At 38.3% G+C, this 19,361-nt stretch overlaps 1 protein-coding gene across 1 annotated transcript in view; it reads right to left on the bottom strand.

Annotated features, from left to right (window-relative positions):
* The window catches only part of znf800b (zinc finger protein 800b), a 43,487-nt gene extending 27,452 nt beyond the window's left edge, over nucleotides 1–16,035 (bottom strand). The window contains exons 1-2 of the mRNA XM_037696282.1: nucleotides 15,862–16,035; nucleotides 90–194 (exon numbers count right to left, since the gene is read on the bottom strand). Coding sequence (XP_037552210.1) covers nucleotides 90–194; nucleotides 15,862–16,035 — 279 coding nt within the window. The remainder of the gene's footprint in view (nucleotides 1–89; nucleotides 195–15,861) is intronic.
* Nucleotides 16,036–19,361: the final 3,326 nt, after the last annotated feature.

The raw sequence follows: 19,361 nt of genomic DNA, 5'->3' as shown, positions 1-19,361 counted from the left end.
TATATATATATATAGATGTATAAATGACAGATGTACTGGAATAAGTGTGAAATGATTAGTGACATCTGCATATTATTGTCTTCCAGTACCTGTCTGCGGAGACACTGAGAAGTCTTCCTCCCAGGTGACTTCTGGGTCTTCACCATGTTGCCAAGACTGGCCTGCAGAACCGCACGTTCACTACCAGCATACACCTGTAACCACGCAACAATGCATGAGACATGCACTGCAATGAATTAATTATTTTATACAAAATATCTACGCAGAAAACGACTTACACCAGATTATTTTTATCTAAACATTGTTTTCATACGGGGAAAAAGCATTGGACATGTCACTTCATGCATGCGGCTTCATAACAGTAGAATAAATGTGTGTGTGTATGGAAAGATCACATGCGTGGTTAACATCCTCAAGAGCTTTCTGAGAAGCTGACAAATAAATACATTAAAGCAAGTATTAAAAGAAATAAAACACAAAACAAATCTTATTATTGCATTTTGACTTTCTCTTTAAATGTTCTATATTTAAAAACAGTCTTATCTATTTGTGAAGACAGCTTACAAGAGAAGTTAAAACATCTTTTATTAGATCTAAACCTACTTGGGTGAAACAGAGAGAAACATATTCTGTATGCAGTTAGGACCAGCTTTAATTGACGAATCAGAAAGTCCTGCCAGAAATTATATAATTATGGTAAATGGATTGTACTTGCCATATATATATATATATATATATATATATATATATATATATATATATCACCTTTCTATCTTATCAAGATACTCAGAGTGCTTTACAACACAATATGTGCCCTTATTTCATACAGCACTCTACTAGATCTATACAAAGACTAATCAGTGCTAGATCACATTCATACACTGATGGGACACATCAGAGGCAATGAGGGGTTCAGTGTCCTGCCCAGGGACGATTCAGCATGACAGCAGGTGGAATCGAACCCCCAACTCTCCCAATGGAGGGCGACTGCTCTAACCACTCAGCCATAGCTGCCCCTGTTATACACTTTTTAGCAATATTCCCAAAATTGATTGTACACACTAAAAACTGCTGGGTTATTTCAGTAGCTCAAATGCTGGGTTTAAACTGTGTCATAAATGGGGATGTGTTGAGTCAGTGGTTTGGTTAAAAATGAGCTGTGTCATTTTTACAGACCAACACTTTAAACAAGAAGTTGGGCAAATCAGACGTGACTGGCCCTCAGCTGGGTTATATACTAATAGTGTGACTGTTTATGAAGCATTCACACTATTGTGATCCATTTTTCTTCCATATGTTTTTTGGCATCTTTCTCGTTCCACAATTTTTGTGCCGTTTCAACAAATCCTATCAAAATATTTAGTTCGTTAGAGAAGGGTGCTATGACTTATGGTATTGGTGCAACTTTGGCTTTCTAAAATATTTAGCCCTTTCTGCCACTTTTTCCTCACAGAAAATGAATTGAGCTCATTTTACATCCTTCAAATCTTTAGATATATTTACAACCTTTTACTGCTCCTTTCACATTTTTTCTGGTTCAGCTTCTTTGTGCAAATTTAAACTTTTTTCAGCTACTTTCAGCAGGGGGGGGGGGGGGGGTAGCGCTTTTTTGTTCCTTTCAGATTATTTCTGCTAATTTCAGCTTGTTATGCTCTTTTCAGCTTATTTCTGCACGTTTCAGCTTTTTCTGCTACTATTAATTATTGTGGGGAGTGGTGGCGCAGAGGTTAGAAGATGGGCTGGTGATCAGAAAGTCGCAGGTTCACCTCCCGGTACCGTCAACATCAAAATGTGGGTGGAAAAGGTTAAACACACACACACCTCCCTCCACCCTCATTCGTCCCACTCTGGGCCCCTGAGCAAGGCCCTTAACCCCCACCATCTGCTCCCTAAACAGGTCTCTCTTGAAAATGAGTTCACGTGGCTCAATGAGACTACCTGTATAAATAAATAAAAAAAAAATTTTATTTTTTTTTAATTTAGCTGTTTTACGCTAATTTTAGCTTTTTCAGCTAATTCCACTTTTTTTAAGCTAATGTCAGCTCCTTCCACTTCCTTCTGGTAGTTTAAGCTTCTTTCTGCCGTTTCAGCTACTTTTCTGCCTTTTGCTAGTTTAAATTTTTTTAAGATAATTTTCTATTTTTTGTGTAAATTTCTGCTTATTTAAACATAATTCAGCAAACGTGTGTTCTTTACGGGGATTGTTCTGCTAACTTGGGCTCGTTCTTCCATTTCAGCTACATTTCAGCATGTTTTTAGCTAATTCCAGCTGGTTTTCAGCAAGTTCTTCAGCAATATGCATTAAATTTTTGCAGGAAATGCAATTTCTCTAGTTTTTGTGTATTGTTGGTTGTTTTAAACTCGGCGGTTATTAGTGTGTATAATGTAATAATGGGCACTTGAATCAAAACAGACTGCTCTACACATAAAAAACAGGAGCTTGTGTTGGACAGCAGTTATATATACTGTACAGTGTCTTCCAGAAGTGGTGATACAGGTAGACAGGACATTAAATGAAATGAAATTAAATATTTATGAAAGTGGAAATCTGGGGATGAGCTTGAGTGACGGTACAAACAACATGTTGCTGACCTCTAGTGGTCATATTTTGTAGTTAACTGTTTGATCCAGATGCACTACATGAGGCCCCTACTCTTTCTTTCTGGACAAAACAATGTGCTTCAAATAACTCCATCAAGAGCTTTAACCACAATAATAGATGATGTATTTTGTCCAGTAAGCACAAATAAAATGCTTTGAATCCTCTCTAGGTGGATGCTTTCTTCAAGCAGCTTGGGTGCAACTTGCTTCAGGTGCTTCATACTTAGCAAACTGGAATTAGACAGTACAAGGGAAGGCACTAGTCTTAAACAAGCCTGTTGCAAAATGCTACACATTATGTGTTATCTGTCATCCATCTACTGCACAAACAGGGAATGACATTAGATGTAGTTCCACTGAATCTCCAGCAGAGGGCAATAAATCACGCAGGTAAACTGAAAAAAGTTTTGCAGTCTTTTAAGACATGTTCAAAAAAAATAAAAAGGAGCCCTGAACAGCAGGAGGCTGTAGTGGTGTTACTACAAAAACAGCATGTAGTAATGTTTGCCAAACAATCGGATCCAACTGTGCAGCTACAGAAGTAAGAAAGAGACGGCTAAAGGCAGAAAGAAGTCTGCCTTTTTCTAAGAATGACAAAAAATACAATCAGAAATCTATGTGTTGTGTTAAAGACAAAGGTCAGACTGGTCTTGTGGTGACGTCTGTAACAAGAAATTAAATCAGAGACTTGGTAACAGCTGTGTAAAGGATGTCTTTATCACACACAGCCATGACTCATTGTCATTTAACAGCTTTTTATAGGGTAAAATCCACCCTGAGAGCACAGCGGAGCCACTTGAAGGTTGTGAAAATGCATAATATTTGAATTTTTTGAATCACTGCATGTACTGGTATATATGAAACAAACGCTGAGTTCCAGTCTGAAACCATGTGCTGACTAAATCGGTGGCTTCCAACCAAACAAGGGTCATGAAACACCAAGCATGAGATCTTGTGGAGGTCCAGGTGAGTCAAATTGTCTTAAAAAATGATTGTAAGTAGCATATTTAGGCTTAACTGGTAAATTAATTACCTTCAAACGGCAAATAAGTTCTGATTTCCCACTTTTAGCAGTGATTTTAACGCAGCTGAGCACTTTGCGACAGCTTGGCAGCAAAGGCTACTTGAACTGTCGGAGCTCCTGCTGAAGGGCTGGAGTGGAGCGTCAAATGAAGAACAGACAAGAAAATGTCAGAAGCAGAGTGGAGCATCAGTACAACACAAATGATGGTTGCTGTTTGCTGGTGTCGTGTTTCAGGAGTTCAGCGGCATATAGACGGTGCAGGCGTGGCTAAACATCAAAACGAATGAAATAACAGATGCTAAAAGTGATCTGAATTATTTAAGAGCAAAGTTTTGGCTTTTAAAATGCGCTATTTTCTAAAAGAACAGACTTAAATTAATTTTAATGGGGGGAAAAAGTGCACTAATAAATTATCCCCTCACCCAAATTCTTTTAATGATCATTCAGGGTGATTAAACGTGATGTTTATGGGAAACTAATAAATTGGAGAGTGAATATTGGACAGATAACTGAGGGTAAACACACAGAACATACTTAAATCAAGACAAACATTTGTTTTGACTTGATTTAATCCTTTAGGTCAATAATTTTTAACTTTGTATGAACTTTTGCTTCTTTGACTTCTCACTCCACAGAAATTAAAGTCCTAGCGTCAGTATAATAATAAACAGATTTATTGCGGGATCCCAAATCTACTTTAAATGTACAACAGTGTTCAGAAGGTGACAAACAAAAACCACAAGCAGCTAAATACTTCAGCTATTTCTTATAAACCTGACAGGCAGATGAAAATGACCTAAGAATACCATCAGATCAACATGGGACACTTACAAAAATAACTTATTTAAGGGGTAAGATGAACCTCAAAGGGTTAAAACAAGCAGGTTTAGCCACACACTAACACTCATAACACTGGGGACTCTCCCGCTTCCATGGCAACAGACGAACGTGGTTATTGAGAGTCCTGCTATGATTCAGGTAACGAAAGTAAAAGTGTCCTGAACTAAAACTAAGACATTCAACAACACGAGCCCAAGGTCCTAATCTAAACTTCATGTAAGACTTCCATCTGCATTTCAGATTGTGCTCAATTTCTGCTTTTTGAGCTCAGATAAAATCAACCTCTTATGAATTGAACAAACGGGTGCTGAATATGAGAGGATGAGTGCGCTCTAAAAATAAAGAAACATGTTTTTCGAACGCTGTCGCTCAATTGTTAAAATTTAATAAAAAGCAGAACGCTACCTAAAAGCCCAAAATGGCATGAAACTAGTGTGTTTCTTTAGTCTAACAAAGTTAAGTCAGGTCCTCTGGACGGATTTATCTTTGTTGAAATGTTTTGTCTTTTAACCAAAAGACTTCTTCAGTCTGGAACCCTGCAAGAAACTTATAAAAAGCACCTTGTTATAGTGGAACAACCAGTTTGCTGCTGACAGCCAGAACTAGTTGTTCATAGGCTTGTCACAATAAACAATAAATCACATGATAAATTAAAATGATCAACCTCATTTTCATTTATCGGCTTTATCGTATCTTTGTGTCTTGAACCCCGTGCTCTTGTGTAAAAAGTAGTTTTTCTCTGCAAAAAGAAGCTGAGAACTTGTTTACTGATTTTTTTATTAAAAGCTTTGTGTGAAAAATGCTATGCCAAAGAGCTCAAACCACACCGAGCGACTGCCATTTTAAGAGCCGAAAAAAATTAAGGCGAGGCAACCCATGTCACGTCAAGGGGCCTCCATCCCATTTTTCTTAAAGAGACACGCTCGCTCCCTCACTATCCATCCTTCGGTTCAAACAGTCGTATACTGCCATCCGGTGGTCGGAAAAAAGTACTACACTCAAAACAAATTAACCAACATTTCTTCTTAAATTTAAATTGCAAACAATATTATCGTTTATCGCAATAATTTCTGAGACAATCGCCCAGCAAAATTTGTTATTGTGACTGGCCTAGTTGTTCACATGCAAAAGGAGGACCATCAGCCTAACAACAGATCGTTAGAGCCCTAGTGCCCTGACAGCCACATGCTATTCACAGTGGACTGAGTGATGCTTGAAATGTGTTTCTTTATGTGTTGTTAAATGTGTTGTTTCTTTAGCTTTTTAGTAAAAGTCTAAAGCAGTGAAAATGCTATTTAAAATTAACAAGCAGCAAAACACCACTAAAAGCTAAAGTAGCAAAACTCTACCTAAAACCTAAATATAACCATTTTGTTACATTTGGATTTTAGGTAATTTTGCTATTTTTGCTTTTAGCTAGCTTTTTGTTACTATTTGTAAGCATTGTGCTACTTACATCTGTAGCTACCCTTTCAGCCATCCAGGGTAGCTACAGATATATGTAGCAAAAAGCTTACAAATAGTAACAAAAAACTAGCTAAAACCTAGAGCAGCAAAATAGTAGTTAATAGTGTCAAAAGTGTAGCTACAAGCATCAAAAGGCTAGCTAGAAACTAAAGAAGTGAAAGGCTAGTTAAAAGCTAAGATGAGTAGAATAGTAGCTAAAAGTAGACAAAAAGTACCTAAAAGTAGCAAAAGTCTAATTAAAAGCTATAAGTAACAGATCAGTGTCTAAAAGCTGAAAGTAGCAGAAGGCTAGTTAAAAGCTAAAAGTAGTAGAATAGTAGCTAAAAGTAGACAAAAGTAGCAGAAGGCTTGTTAAAAGCTAAAAGAAGTAGAATAGTAGCTAAAAGTAGACAAATAGTACCTAAAAGTAGCAAAAGTCTAATTAAAAACTATAAGTAACAGATCAGTGTCTAAAAGCTGAAAGTAGCAGAAGGCTAGTTAAACGCTAAAAGTAGTAGCATAGTAGCTAAAAGTAAACAAAAGTAGCAGAAGGCTAGTTAAAAGCCAAAAGGAGTAGAATAGTAGCTAAAAGTAGCGGATGATACCTATATACCTACAGAATACACCTAAAAGTTAAAAGTAGCAAAAGTCTAGTTAAAAGCTACAAGAAACAGATCAGTATCTAAAAGCTAAACATAAGAAAAGCCTAGCTAAAAGTAGAGTAACAGTAGCTTAAGATTAAAAGTAACCTAAGGAGGCAAAAACGGCAAGTATGCTGAAGCAGATTTTAAGAGAACGTTTTAAGGAAATGCAGCTCTCATGGTATCACTACGGAGAAAATAAAGTTAAATACTTTAAAAAGTATTTAAGTTACAAAAAACAAAAATCATAGCACCTATCCTTTTATGAGCTGAATATTTTGATTGGCTAAAATAGCACAAAATGTGCAGAAACAGTTAAGACTACAAAAAGACTGAAAAACCAAAACATGTAAACAATAGTGTGAATGCTGAATCAGCAGCTGCACAAAAAAATAAATAAATAAACTGTTTGTTTGCTAAATGCTGGAAGACCAATTTGAGATCAACAAAATAGAGCAGAGATTGGAAAAGAACATTTTCTGCCTCCTCAACAGCTGCTGATGAGCAGAGTATCACTGGAACAGCTAAAGCTGCAGGTTGAAGCTCTGATGGTAATGAATGGGTGCTGTGTAACTAATGTGAGAGAAAACTCAATCTTTGTCCTCAGGTCCATCAGACTGAAGTACTTTGAAATATTCGGTGACAAGCCTGAGACCGAATCAGAGTTCAAACTCCTACAAACTAACAAAACACTGAACACATCTTCTGATACCTTACAGCCAATACTCAACACCTTTCAGCTATTTCATTATATCTACAAATCTTCTGTTTCTCATACATTTAAAACTGCTTCTATATTCAGGGCTCATTCATATTTTTCTGGAAAATACTAAACTTACAGTAAATCACATTCCACAACTTTATACTTTTCAAGATTAGGAACCTTGCACAGTAGTCCCTCGCTGCTTCGCCGTTTGACTTTTGTGGTTTTTCAACGATTGTCAGCTTTAATACAAGTCACGTGATTGGGACTATAAAAAGTTAACGGGAAAGAAATGCTTTGGGCAGACGCCGTCATTTTGTAGTTTTCTTTCAATAAGCCTACGTTGTAACGCCAGTCAAAGGACTAAACTACCCAGAAGCCAACAGTGCTTCCGGCTGCTGCTTTCTGACGAAGTGGATTGAAATTTTTGCAGAGCCATACAGAACCGGACCAAGGCTACTTCTAGCCTCAGCAGTTACGTCTGAAATCTGCTCGCCGTGAAGGAAACCTCTCAAAACCGTCTTGGTGCTCAAAGGCTTCAGAGAGCAAATCAGAACAGGACCAAGGTTGATGAGCACCTGTATAAAATTTTGCAATAGCTACTGCACAGTTAGGGCTGGACAAGAATTCGATATTATACATCACAATATACTTTTATTCAATAAAAGGTGATATGAGTTTTAAGCACATTTTTGATATTTCGATATACATTACGCTATGATTACAGCGTTTCACTGACACATTTTATGTTTCTGATGGTTGTTTCAGCCCGAACAGAAAAAGCCTCGACACAACTACGCAAGTGCGTGGTGACGTACACCACACACAGCTCGAGTCCAGAAGGAGTCCGTGGTAGCAGGCTAGGCTAAGCTCCAAATCGCGATAAGTTTTCACTTCAAAATGATCTAACTTGTTACCCTATCTGAAGACTTTCCACTCGATAGAATATGCTGAGTCAGAAGATGAAGCAAAATAAATTTTGAGCCAACGTGTCCCTGAAACGCCCCCAGCTGAATCAAAAGAGACACACATGTTGTTAGTTTATGTTGTTGTTTAAAGTTCAGACTATTTACATTGACAAAGATGAGAGTTTTATATTTATTCAAAGGTGATTTCATATTTTTTAAGGCAAAAATACAAATAAAAAGGTGAACATTCATTTATTTGTACAGTTTGTACACTTTTTCTGAGGCTTTTATATTGTTTATATCGTTATCTACCAAAATTAAGAAATATATTATGATAAAAGTTTTGGCCATATCATCCAGTCCTTTGTGCAGTACATATACATATGTTAAAAGTATGTACATTTAAGAGTTTAGAACATGGCAAGAGTGTGGGAATGGTTTATAAAGCCTTAAAATATATATATATATATACATACAAAAATAAATATAGCGTTCCTACTGCGGTTTTTCACCTATCGCAGGAGTGTGTGGAACGCAACCCCCACGATAATTGAGGGATTACTGTATGTTAACGTGATCTTTGGAGGATGATCTACTCAACATCTACACCTCAATATTCTACCAGGGTTCAGTTCACGCCAAACAGAAATCAGTTTGTCAAAAGTGTTTTAAAAGACAAATCAATCAGTTATTTGTAGCAAGAAAATGTTAATCCAGGTGAGTAAAGACTTCCTCTCTAATCTACCATTAACCCCCACCTTCTTTTTGTGACGCGGCCCAAGAAACATCACCAAAACCATAATAAAATGTATTGACATACAAAAAGGAACTCTTTGTCTAGTTACAGAGCCAAGAAATGCATGGCAACAATCACTGTCTTCTAATATTTATTTCCAGTGGTTGAACAGAGGCAGAGGGACAAGACGACACACTCTGATGTGATGCTGACAGCTGGCAGACAGACCACTGATACCAGCTGGCTACTGGACAGTTTGGACAGTGATGTGGCCAACTGGTACAGGTCCACATTACTTCAAATGTTCAACTCTCTATGCACAATCACAGACTGGTGCAGCTCATACACTGTGCGATAGAATACCTGTTTTACCTCCCCTCGCGTTGGACAGGCAGGTTCTGAAGCGCTTGGTCTAAACGACACTATTGACAAAATGTAATTCTGGAGGAGAAGGCATGTACACGTGTATGCATTTTCAACTCTGGGGTGTAAACACAACATATAATGCAAAAATAACAATAATTTTAAAAAGCTATTTCTTCTTTGTTTCCAAAAAAAAACTAACAACTAACAAGAGGTCACAAGATACGCAACCAGTCCGTTAGTAAATCTAAGTTTTCATAAAGTTACACAAAGTAAAATAAGAACATCTTCACGTTGACTGTATGCTAGTTTGACAGGAATAAAACAGACTTCCTACGCTGAAGCTCACAAGAAACATGAAATACCAATAAAATAAATATAAATAAAATAACGGCCTAGAATTAATGGAACTAACACCTATTGCCTGCTGCCTTCCATGCCATAGTTTTAAACTAAGAGTACTTTATGATGAAAAATGCTGGATTGGTAGTTCTGACCATGTAAATAACATTTTGCTCAAAGTATATGTTGTGAATGACTCCCAGCTACAAAGACACCAAATTTTAGCTTAATATCTGTGACATTATATTCATGTTTGTCACGTTTAACTGTAAAGTTTAACACTCAAAAATACAACATTCTCTGTTGTGATAAAAATGTTCTACTTTATTGGCAACTCTTACTTCATCCTCTTTAACGTTTGACTCCTCAATAAACAAACGGCAGCCGAGAGGCTCACACAAACACAGAGGGAGGAAACACAAAGGAAAGCATCTAGGAAAGTTTGAAACAAGTGGCATCAAAAGGTCTGAAATCAACTCAACTTGTTGTCTTGTAACAACTTACACTAGACAAATTGAATTTCCTGACAAAATGCAGTGTGAATGTTTAAGAACTTGCTGAAAAACAGCTGAAATGGAAAAATAAGCCTAAGTTAGCAGAAGTCAAGTCAAATTTATTTATATTGCACATTTAAAACAGTAACTGTTATCAAAGTGCTTACCAAAAAAGATAATAAGATATTACAGCAACATGAATAAAAGCATAAAAACATGAAATATAATGAGAAACAATGAAATACTAAATCAAATCACCCTGCGTTAAATGTCAGGGAGTAAAAGCAAAATGGATGAACACATTCATCAACAATGAAAGAAGAAAGAACATGCATGTGCTGAATGTGGTTTAAATAAGCAGAAATGAGCATAAAATGAGTTAATTAGCTTTTAAAATAGCTAAAAATAGCTGAAAACTAGCCGAAAAGTCAAAAAGAAGCCTAAATTATCAGAAGGAAGTAGAAAGCACAATTGTGCCTAAGAACAGCTGAATAGTAGCTAAAAAAGCAGAAAGAAGCTTAAATTACCAAAAGATAGTGCAGTGGGGAGAGCACAGTTGTGCCCAATTAGGCTAAAAAAAAGGCAGAAATGAGCACCAAAAAGTGGAAATTACCTTAAAAAAAAAGAAGAAATTAGCACCAAAAAAAAAAAAAAAACCTGCTGGAAAAAAGCTAAAAAAAAAATTTTAAAAAAAGGGCAGAAAGAAGCTTAAATTACCAGAAGGAAGTAGAGAGAGCACATTTTTGCTGAATTAGACTGAAAACAAGTTTAAATGAGCGCAAGAAAAGTGGAATAAGCTGAAAAGGCTAAAATTAGCATAAAACAGCTAAATAGTAGCCGAAATAGCAGTAAATACTGAAACTTGCAGAAGTAAGCTGAAAGAAGCATAACATGTTGAAAGTAGCAGTAATAAGTTAGAAGAACTTTCTGGGTGGAGTTTGCATGTTCTCTCCGTGCATGCGTGGGTTTTCTCCGGGTACTCCGGTTTCCTCCCACAGACCAAAAACATGCATGTTAGGCTGATTGGTGACTCTAAATTGTCCCTAGGTGTGAGTGAGAGAGTGAATGGTTGTCTCGTTTGTCTCTCTGTGGCCCTGTGATGGACTGGAGACCTGTCCAGGGTGTACCCCGCCCCTCGCACAATGATTGCCGGACATGGGCACTGGCGACCCCCGTGACCCAAAATGGAAGAAGCGGGTAAAAGATAATGGATGGATGGTAGTTAGCAGAATGGAGCACAAAACAGCTGAAAAAAACAGCTGAAAGTAGCTGAAAAAAGTTTAAATTTACAGAAGGAAGCTGAAAGAAGCTGAACCAGAACAAAATGTGAAAGGAGCAGTAAAAGGTTGTAAACACATCTAAAGATTTGAAGGATGTAAAATGAGCTCTATTCATTGTCTACGCAAAAAAAGTGACAGAAAAGGCTAAAAAGCTAAAGTTGCACCAATACCAAAAGTCATACTACCCTTCTGTTGGACGAGCTGAACGTTTTGATATATGATTTGTTGAAATAGTGTAAAATTTGTGGAACGAGAAAGAGGAAGAAAAACATACAGAAGAAAAATAGATCACAATAGTGTGAATGCTTCATAAACATTCCCACTATTAGCCAATCAGGCTGCAGCAGACTGGGCCAGAACAGCAATAACACACACCAACAGCATGTATTTCAATGTAAAGTGTTAACTCACAACAAGCACATCAGAGCAAAAAGTAGAGAGAGCGAAACAAGAGCACAGACACTGATTTAAATAAATATAGCCATGGGATGTGCATATTGGGCATTTTCAGGCCAGGTGTGGATGCACCGCTCTAAAAATCACAAAAATATATCAACCACGTGCAACAACAACAAACAGCAACGCAAATAAGCTACAACTTGTGTGAAATCTTTAAATCCCAACACACCCTAAACTGTTGTTGTGACAGCAGACTTGAGTAAATGTTTTGTTGAAGCTGGAGACGCCTCTATCTCTGCATTAAATAAATAAATAAAAGTAGGCCTCTGCTGAAGAGTTCACCTTCACCAGGGTTAGTGAGCTCTGCAGGATGAACCATAGCTGACCTACTAACTGAGCAGCAGATGCTGATTTTCTAGTTGCCCGGATGAATGGATGTTTTCAGCACACGTGCTACGATTTGCTGGCTGTTTGCGCGACTGGCAGGTTAATGGCTTGTTGAATGACTTCACTTTCACTTGGGTTTGACGAGCTGACTCAGTGACTGAACGTAGAGCTACATCATTAAAACGACTGAATCACACAGTTGCATCACTGAACTGTTGCCAACAGTATGAGAAAACAATCATACATGCTAAGTTTCAGCACTTTTTAATCACAAGTTACCCTAAATTTCTCCTGAGGTTGATGAAATCTACTGAACATGATATACAGAACATGAAAAATGTGATAGATGTCCTGCGTAGGACAATTTTTATCCAAACTACTGTCCTCATGTTCCTCACCGGAGTGGAACTGACCATCTCCTAAAGGTTAATTATTATTGTTCTGAGGGCCTAAACAAACAGACTAATTACTTTTCAGCACATGTGCACCAGAGCCTGGATCTCAGTCAACATGTAACACAAATTAGGTTTCCACAAAGTCCAACAGCTGGCATGCGCAGGTACAAAACTGCATACACCTGATTTATAATTTGGAATATAAATGAAGGAATATACACCTTAAAATGAATGTTTCTGCTCTGATCATTCTTCAGAGCAGAAACACTCATTTTGGACAGAAAACTCGTCCAAAGTTTGAGCCTGTGTCTGTTTGTTTGCCTGCAACATTGTCAAAGACCTCATGAACATCTGGACAAATGTTTATGAAAATCTTAGAAAATATTAAATGGGCAAACATCTACACCTCATTAATCTTTGGCACCAACTCATTTAAGATGGCTGCCACAGCTAACTGCTATTAGACAATAGAAAAATGGTTACAACTCAGTTTTACAGGTACTGAGCTAAACTTTGATGTGGTAGTAGCTGAGAGTCATCCTCAACTCATATCTTTATCCATCTTTGCTTCAAACCATCCTATTATATATTCAATGCTGCCTGTTAGCAAAATATCACAAATCATTAGGCAAGTTTTGATGAAAATCTCAGAAAGTATTCATTGGATTTACCTTGATTTACAATTTATGATGTCTGTTAATGCTTATCTAACTTTGAAACACATTTATAAAAAATAAAAAAAAGTCTAGAACTTACTCAAAATTACCGATAATGCCATGGCATGTATGGTAGTAGCTGAGAGTCATCCTAAACCAGGGCTATTTAATTAAATTGCTCAGGGGGGCACAGTTACTGAAAGCCAAGAGCTCAGGGGTCGGACATCCAGCAGATATTGGCATTAAGTGAGTTTGTTTTAGTTTAAAATCTAGTTTTAATTAAGAAGGAACCCATTGGTGGGTCGAACTGAGCTCACCTGTGGGCCTGATTTGGCCCCCGGACCGCCAGTTGAATAGCCCTGTCTTAAACACAAACTGCAGCATTCCCACATGATGTGGCAGCCATAAACTTTGTCATGACAGGTGGGGGGTGACAAGCATTCCTTCAAGCTTGGCCTTTAATTTTAGATAAGTCCTGTTGATGTTAAAACTATTTGTCTGAAGAGTAGAAGAAAGAGAAGATTTGATCTATACCAAGTGACAAACACGTGCATCCAAAAACAAAATGATTAAGTTTGACTTGTGCGCCACCATTATCATAAATATTAACCTGTTTCTTGCACATGATCTTATTTTCACATTGAAATTATTTGCTTTAGATTATTTTTTGACTCGTGGTCCAAAGCGCAGCCACAACGAATCAACGCTTCCTGGAATAAAAAACATCCAGCTCGTGTCCAAAGCAGAAAGACGCGTCGCGAATCTGCGAGAGCCCATCCAGAGTCCGAACCAGAACCCAGCCCTGCTCTCTGTGCGCGGGTAATAAAGGTTTTACGGTCAGATCAGCGCGATACAACGGAGACACGCTGATCCACCGAGGCCACATGAGCACCGGATGTACTTGTGTCCGGCCTGTGGAGCCCCGTGGAGCAGGTTTGCACCGCGTGCGGACGCATCCACTTACGCATCGCGGCCACGGAGCGATGGGAAGCCAAGCAGCCTGAACGACGCGCGATCTTCCGCCTTGATACCGAATCCCGTGCACAGCTCCGCGAGCCGAGGCGCACGGCGGTTGTTGCCGCCCGGGTCTGTGTCTATTGGTTCCCTTTCAGCTGGGGCAGCGTCGGCGCGCGCGCGCACACACGCACACGCCTCCATTTGCAACTCCATCGCCCCCCATGGGCGTGCGAGGCCGCGGGCTGTGACGCAAATGGCATATCTCCTTTAACTCCCTGCCGTGAGTTTTTGTAAATACAATGCTGGCTGCAAATATTTCACGCAAAACCACCTATCCGACGGTGGGTGACGAGTTGGCTCCGTGGGGACGCGGTTGCATAACTCGACAAACTTAATAAAAACGTGCACGGACGGACGCGGGTGGTGCATGTGCTCTTTTTGGGCACCGGATTCGATCTGATGCGGTCGCATCAGTCATCGACTTTCTGTGCCACAAGCAGAGCGGATAGATGGAGAGAGAGACAGTGGCCTGGCTGAGCTGCGCGTGTGCCGTGTTCCAGGACGCATGCACGTCTAGCCGACAGGGGAGAGACAGGACAGCCGGAGTGGGACTGAGGACCACATTCACAGGCCATAAAGGGCCCCGCTTGAACACTATTGTGCTCTTTTATCAAAGAGTCCCCAACTATTTACAAAAGGTTGGCCAACACACACACGCGCACACACATTCACACACAAAAGTGTCGCGGGGAAATGGTGGCGACGGTTACAGCAGCTGCCACGGCTCTTCTCTCTGCGCAAAGCGGCAGCGCAATGATTGCGCAGCGCCGGACTTCCCCAGCTCACAGCAAAGTGTCTGATTCAGCCCAAAGACGGTTTTGTTCTTTTTTTTTATTATTATTCTGCTCTCATTCAGCCTGTCCTCCTCTGGGTCAGGCAGCGAACCAGACGCGCAGAGCCCGCTCTCATGGCACGATTTGCATCGCCCCCATTATCCCCGAAAATCTCCTTTTACACGGTTATATTGTCGGGCTTGAAAAACGCCACTATTTCCAGCAACAAAGGGGCTGCTTGGTGTGGTCAGAGGTAAAAGCCATGGATAAAATGCACCTTTCACGCCGGAAAGAGGCCCCTCGTAACGATCGCAGCATGGCAGGGGAGTGCGGCGTAAAAACGAGCTAACCCGACTAAAATATACAAAAACACGGAGCGAGTTTATCACGAACGCATCCATCCACACGATGGAAACAACAATAAACCATCCACAGCCTTTTAGATCAACCTTCAGCCGGTGGGAAGGCTCCCATCACGGATAAAAAACGCTGCGTTTTGCGGCTCCGTGCCACCTTTTCCAAGAAGCAGCTTGGCGCACAGGACCAGTGACCCTTCCATCTTTGCGCGTCCTTCTACCGAGCGAAATCACGAGCAATCGTCAGTTCTTACAGCTCCTAGTGGACTACAAGACGTCTCGGTAGGCGATTCTCGCCTTTGAGGAAGTGGACGCTTCGTGTGAACGCCGCTACAAGTCTCTGAAAGTATTCCTCTCCCCGCCGCGGCCAGGCAGAAACAAGAGGGCGATGACGCCATTTTCTGCAAAAACAACCATGCTCGGGAAGCCAGCGCGAAGGAGGTTTAAGCCGCTCCGCAGCGCTCCGGTCCCGCTGAAACGCACCTAAAACCAGTCCTTACCTTGAATCTGTCGGCTTGGCGGTGGGGGAGCGTGTTTCTGGAGAGAAACTGCGCGATCGTGGCTAACTTGGACCCGGGTGGTTGTTGATTTCGCCTCCCAGCGTCCCTGGCTCGCTCTGAACAAGTTCCTCTGCGAGCCGCTGTCTTTGTGCACCCAGAGGAGCCACTCGGCATAAAACCAGTCCCCCTGCGCAAAGGTGCACCCTCTGCGTCCAATTTCAGCCGCAAAACCCGCGCCTGGAGGGCGGCGTTTCGCAAAATAGACGAATTTAAACGGATTTAAATGAAAAAAGTTGAATAAATCGCCCTGCTTCGATCGGAAGCCACGTTTGTAGGGAGGACTCGGGCAGCCAAAACGCACAACCTTTTGAGGACACACGCTTCTCCACAAGAGACCACGACGCAAAGTAAAGGAGGGGAAGTTCCACCCTTAAAGAAGTTCAATCAGAAAATAAAATACTTTATGTTAACAGTTCATTAAAACCCACCAGAAAGCTAACACTGTGATATTCACACTTGTGGGCACGTTTAGAAACACTTGACTCAATCCATATTACAGATATCGATGCAATATTTTCCTTATTTTTAGGAATATAATTACTTGAATTGCTTAAATTAACATATTGTTGTGCAAACAAACCAAACCAAGTACTTTTAAATAAATAAACAAACAATGATAAAGTTCTCCAAACAACCACCAAGAAACAACATTTTCAGAAACTGGATGTAAACGAACAAACTAAAATGAGAATAACAGAATAAAAAAGGCAAAGGAATGCAACTAGACAAAAATACTGCAAATTGTATATTTTTCCCCACAAAAAAAAAAACTAAATTACATATTATAGAATCTAATAAAATAACCTGATACATGCTCAATAATCCAGGTAGAAAAATCCAAAAAAATTCAATCTGGTCCTCTGGTCTCCACTAATAAAATAACATGCACAAAAACAAATATCTATCGATTACAACTAAAATGACAGGCAAAAAGTTCAATGTTTATACAGAACAAAGATAAAGGTATAAAACCTTCTGCTCAGAGTATGTGTTGAGGATGACTCTCAGCTACTACCACACCAGATTTGAGCTCAATATCTGTTAAATTGACTTAGAGCCATTTTTGTGTTGACAGGTTGATAAACTGCGGTAGGCTTTGGTTAATTTAAAAGGTTTGCTGAAATTTGTCCAGTGGTTCAGGAGATATTTTGCTAACAGAAAAATATTTGACCTATAAAGATTCTCACTGTAATGATTCCTTCATGGAATGCTTTAAATGTTTTATTTATTTATTCTAATAAACAACTAATGTTGACTACTGTTAGCTAAAAACTTTGTAAACAAGTTTTTAATCATGTGTGTGTCCTTTCACAGTAACACTTTCTTATATTTTTGTTAAACTGATCATTTGTGCCCAAAGTTAAAACATTTGTCTTCTAAAATTTTACTTTAAAAAAAAATGAAAACAGCTGGAGTTAAAGTGAGCTAAGTCAAATTAGCACTAGCAAAGTCAACTAAAAACTTTCGTAAATAAGTTTTTAATCACACTTGTATTCCAAGACACAAACTTTTTTATAATTTTATGTGGAAAAAATGTAATTTTCTGAACACTTTACTGCTATTTTACCTTTCATATGAAAATAAACTAACTAGCAGCTCTGCTGAAGTCCACGTGTGTTCAGTTGAATTAGCATTAGTGTGGATGTGATAAAGATTAAGATAGCTACTTAGCTAAGACATTTAGGGTTTTAACCATACCTGTGTTCCCTCACAAAAAATGTCCTGTGTTTTTGTGACTGAAGTAACTGTTGCTGTTTTACTTTTTGAATAAAAATAATAAAGTGAGTAGTTGTTGAAGTCCGAATAAGCTAAGTCGAGTTAGCATTAGCAAAGACGGCTAATGTTAGCTAAAACATTATATAAACACGTTTTTAACCACACTTGTTCTCCTTCACAAAAACATTTTCCAATTTTTTTTTACTAAAGTACAGATTTTTGCGATTTTACTTTGTGAATAAAAATAATAAAGTGAGTAGTTGTTGAAGTCCAAATAAGCTAAGTCGAGTTAGCATTAGCAAAGACTGCTAATGTTAGCTAAAACATCATATAAACCCCTTTTTAACCACACTTGTGCTCCTTCACAAAAACATGTTCCAATGGTTTTTTTTTTTAACTAAAGTACAGATTTTTGCAATTTTACTTTGTGAATAAAAATAATAAAGTGAATAGTTGTTAAAGTCCAAATAAGCTAAATCGAGTTAGCACTAGCAAAGACTGCTAATGTTAGCTAAAATATTCTGTAAACACCTTTTTAACTACACTTGTGCTCCCTCAAAAAAACATTTTCCAATGGTTTTTTTTTAACTTTTTTTTACTAATGTAAAGATTTTTGCGATTTTACTTTGTGAATAAAAATAATAAAGTGAATAGTTGTTGAAGTCCAAATAAGCTAAGTCGAGTTAGCACTAGCTAGTTGGCTACTGTTGGCTAAATAGACTTGGGTTCCCTCACAATAAATGTATCTGACTTTTCTTAGACAAAAGTAAAACTTCTCAATCAATCTTGACATTTTAAGTGTCTAAATATGTGATTTTATTTATTATTTATTTTGCTGTAATGTGTTTTTTAGCCTGATGTTGCCATGCTAGTTAGCCTAATAAGCTAATCAGCAAATTGTTTCGTTAGCATGCATAATGTCTTAAAAATACCACAATTTGAATGTTCTTTAAAATAAATAACATAATAAAACTAAGAACTGTGACAAATAAACACATATAAATTGTACTTTTATGCTATAGGATTTTTCTTACCGTGTTTTCAAGGTAAACCGGTTAGCTACAGGTGCTGAGATAAGACCACCCGAGGAATATACAAAATGTCAAATAAAAAGAGAAGTTAATTACAAGTCAGTATCTCACACAAACACACTCTACCAAGCTAAACTATTTTAGCTAAAAAGAGTTAGCTGCCTCACAGACTGTTAAAAATATAGAAAAGAGCAGTTAGGCTAATTAGTGCCAGCTGTCCCTGATATTACATGTAATAACAGTGAGAGGATGCTCAGGTGAGTTTATACACATACAGGCAATACAAGTGACAAAATAAAACTTTTTTCTCAGTAAGACATGAAATGACTTGTAGTAAACTAATTAGGAAAAAAAAATCAGTAAAGTTATTTAAGATTAATGCAACTATAAAATAGTTGCTCTGGTTCTTGTGCTATAAACAAAATTTACTAAATGCCTTTTATAAATGGCTATTTTATCACAAAAGGGAACCTTAAAAGAAATCTCAACTTTAACTTTAAATCACATCCGCTGACAATAAACATGAGCAATTGTTTATTTTCTACTTTTGAATTGTTGAAAATTAATGAGGTATAAATGTGTAGTACTTTATTAGTTTTATAACCCCAACTAGGACATCTTAATTTTTTATGATTTTTTTTAACTAGAAGTGGTTGCCACTAAATGCATCTATATACTGTGTGTGTGTATATA

This window comes from Nematolebias whitei, chromosome 22 (genome assembly GCF_014905685.2).
Source record: "Nematolebias whitei isolate Nwh7 chromosome 22, NemWhi1, whole genome shotgun sequence".
In the NCBI taxonomy this organism is placed as follows: Eukaryota; Metazoa; Chordata; class Actinopteri; order Cyprinodontiformes; family Rivulidae; genus Nematolebias; species Nematolebias whitei.
The sequence above is the reverse complement of the archived record's forward strand: the minus strand, read 5'-3'. Positions and strand labels throughout refer to the sequence as shown.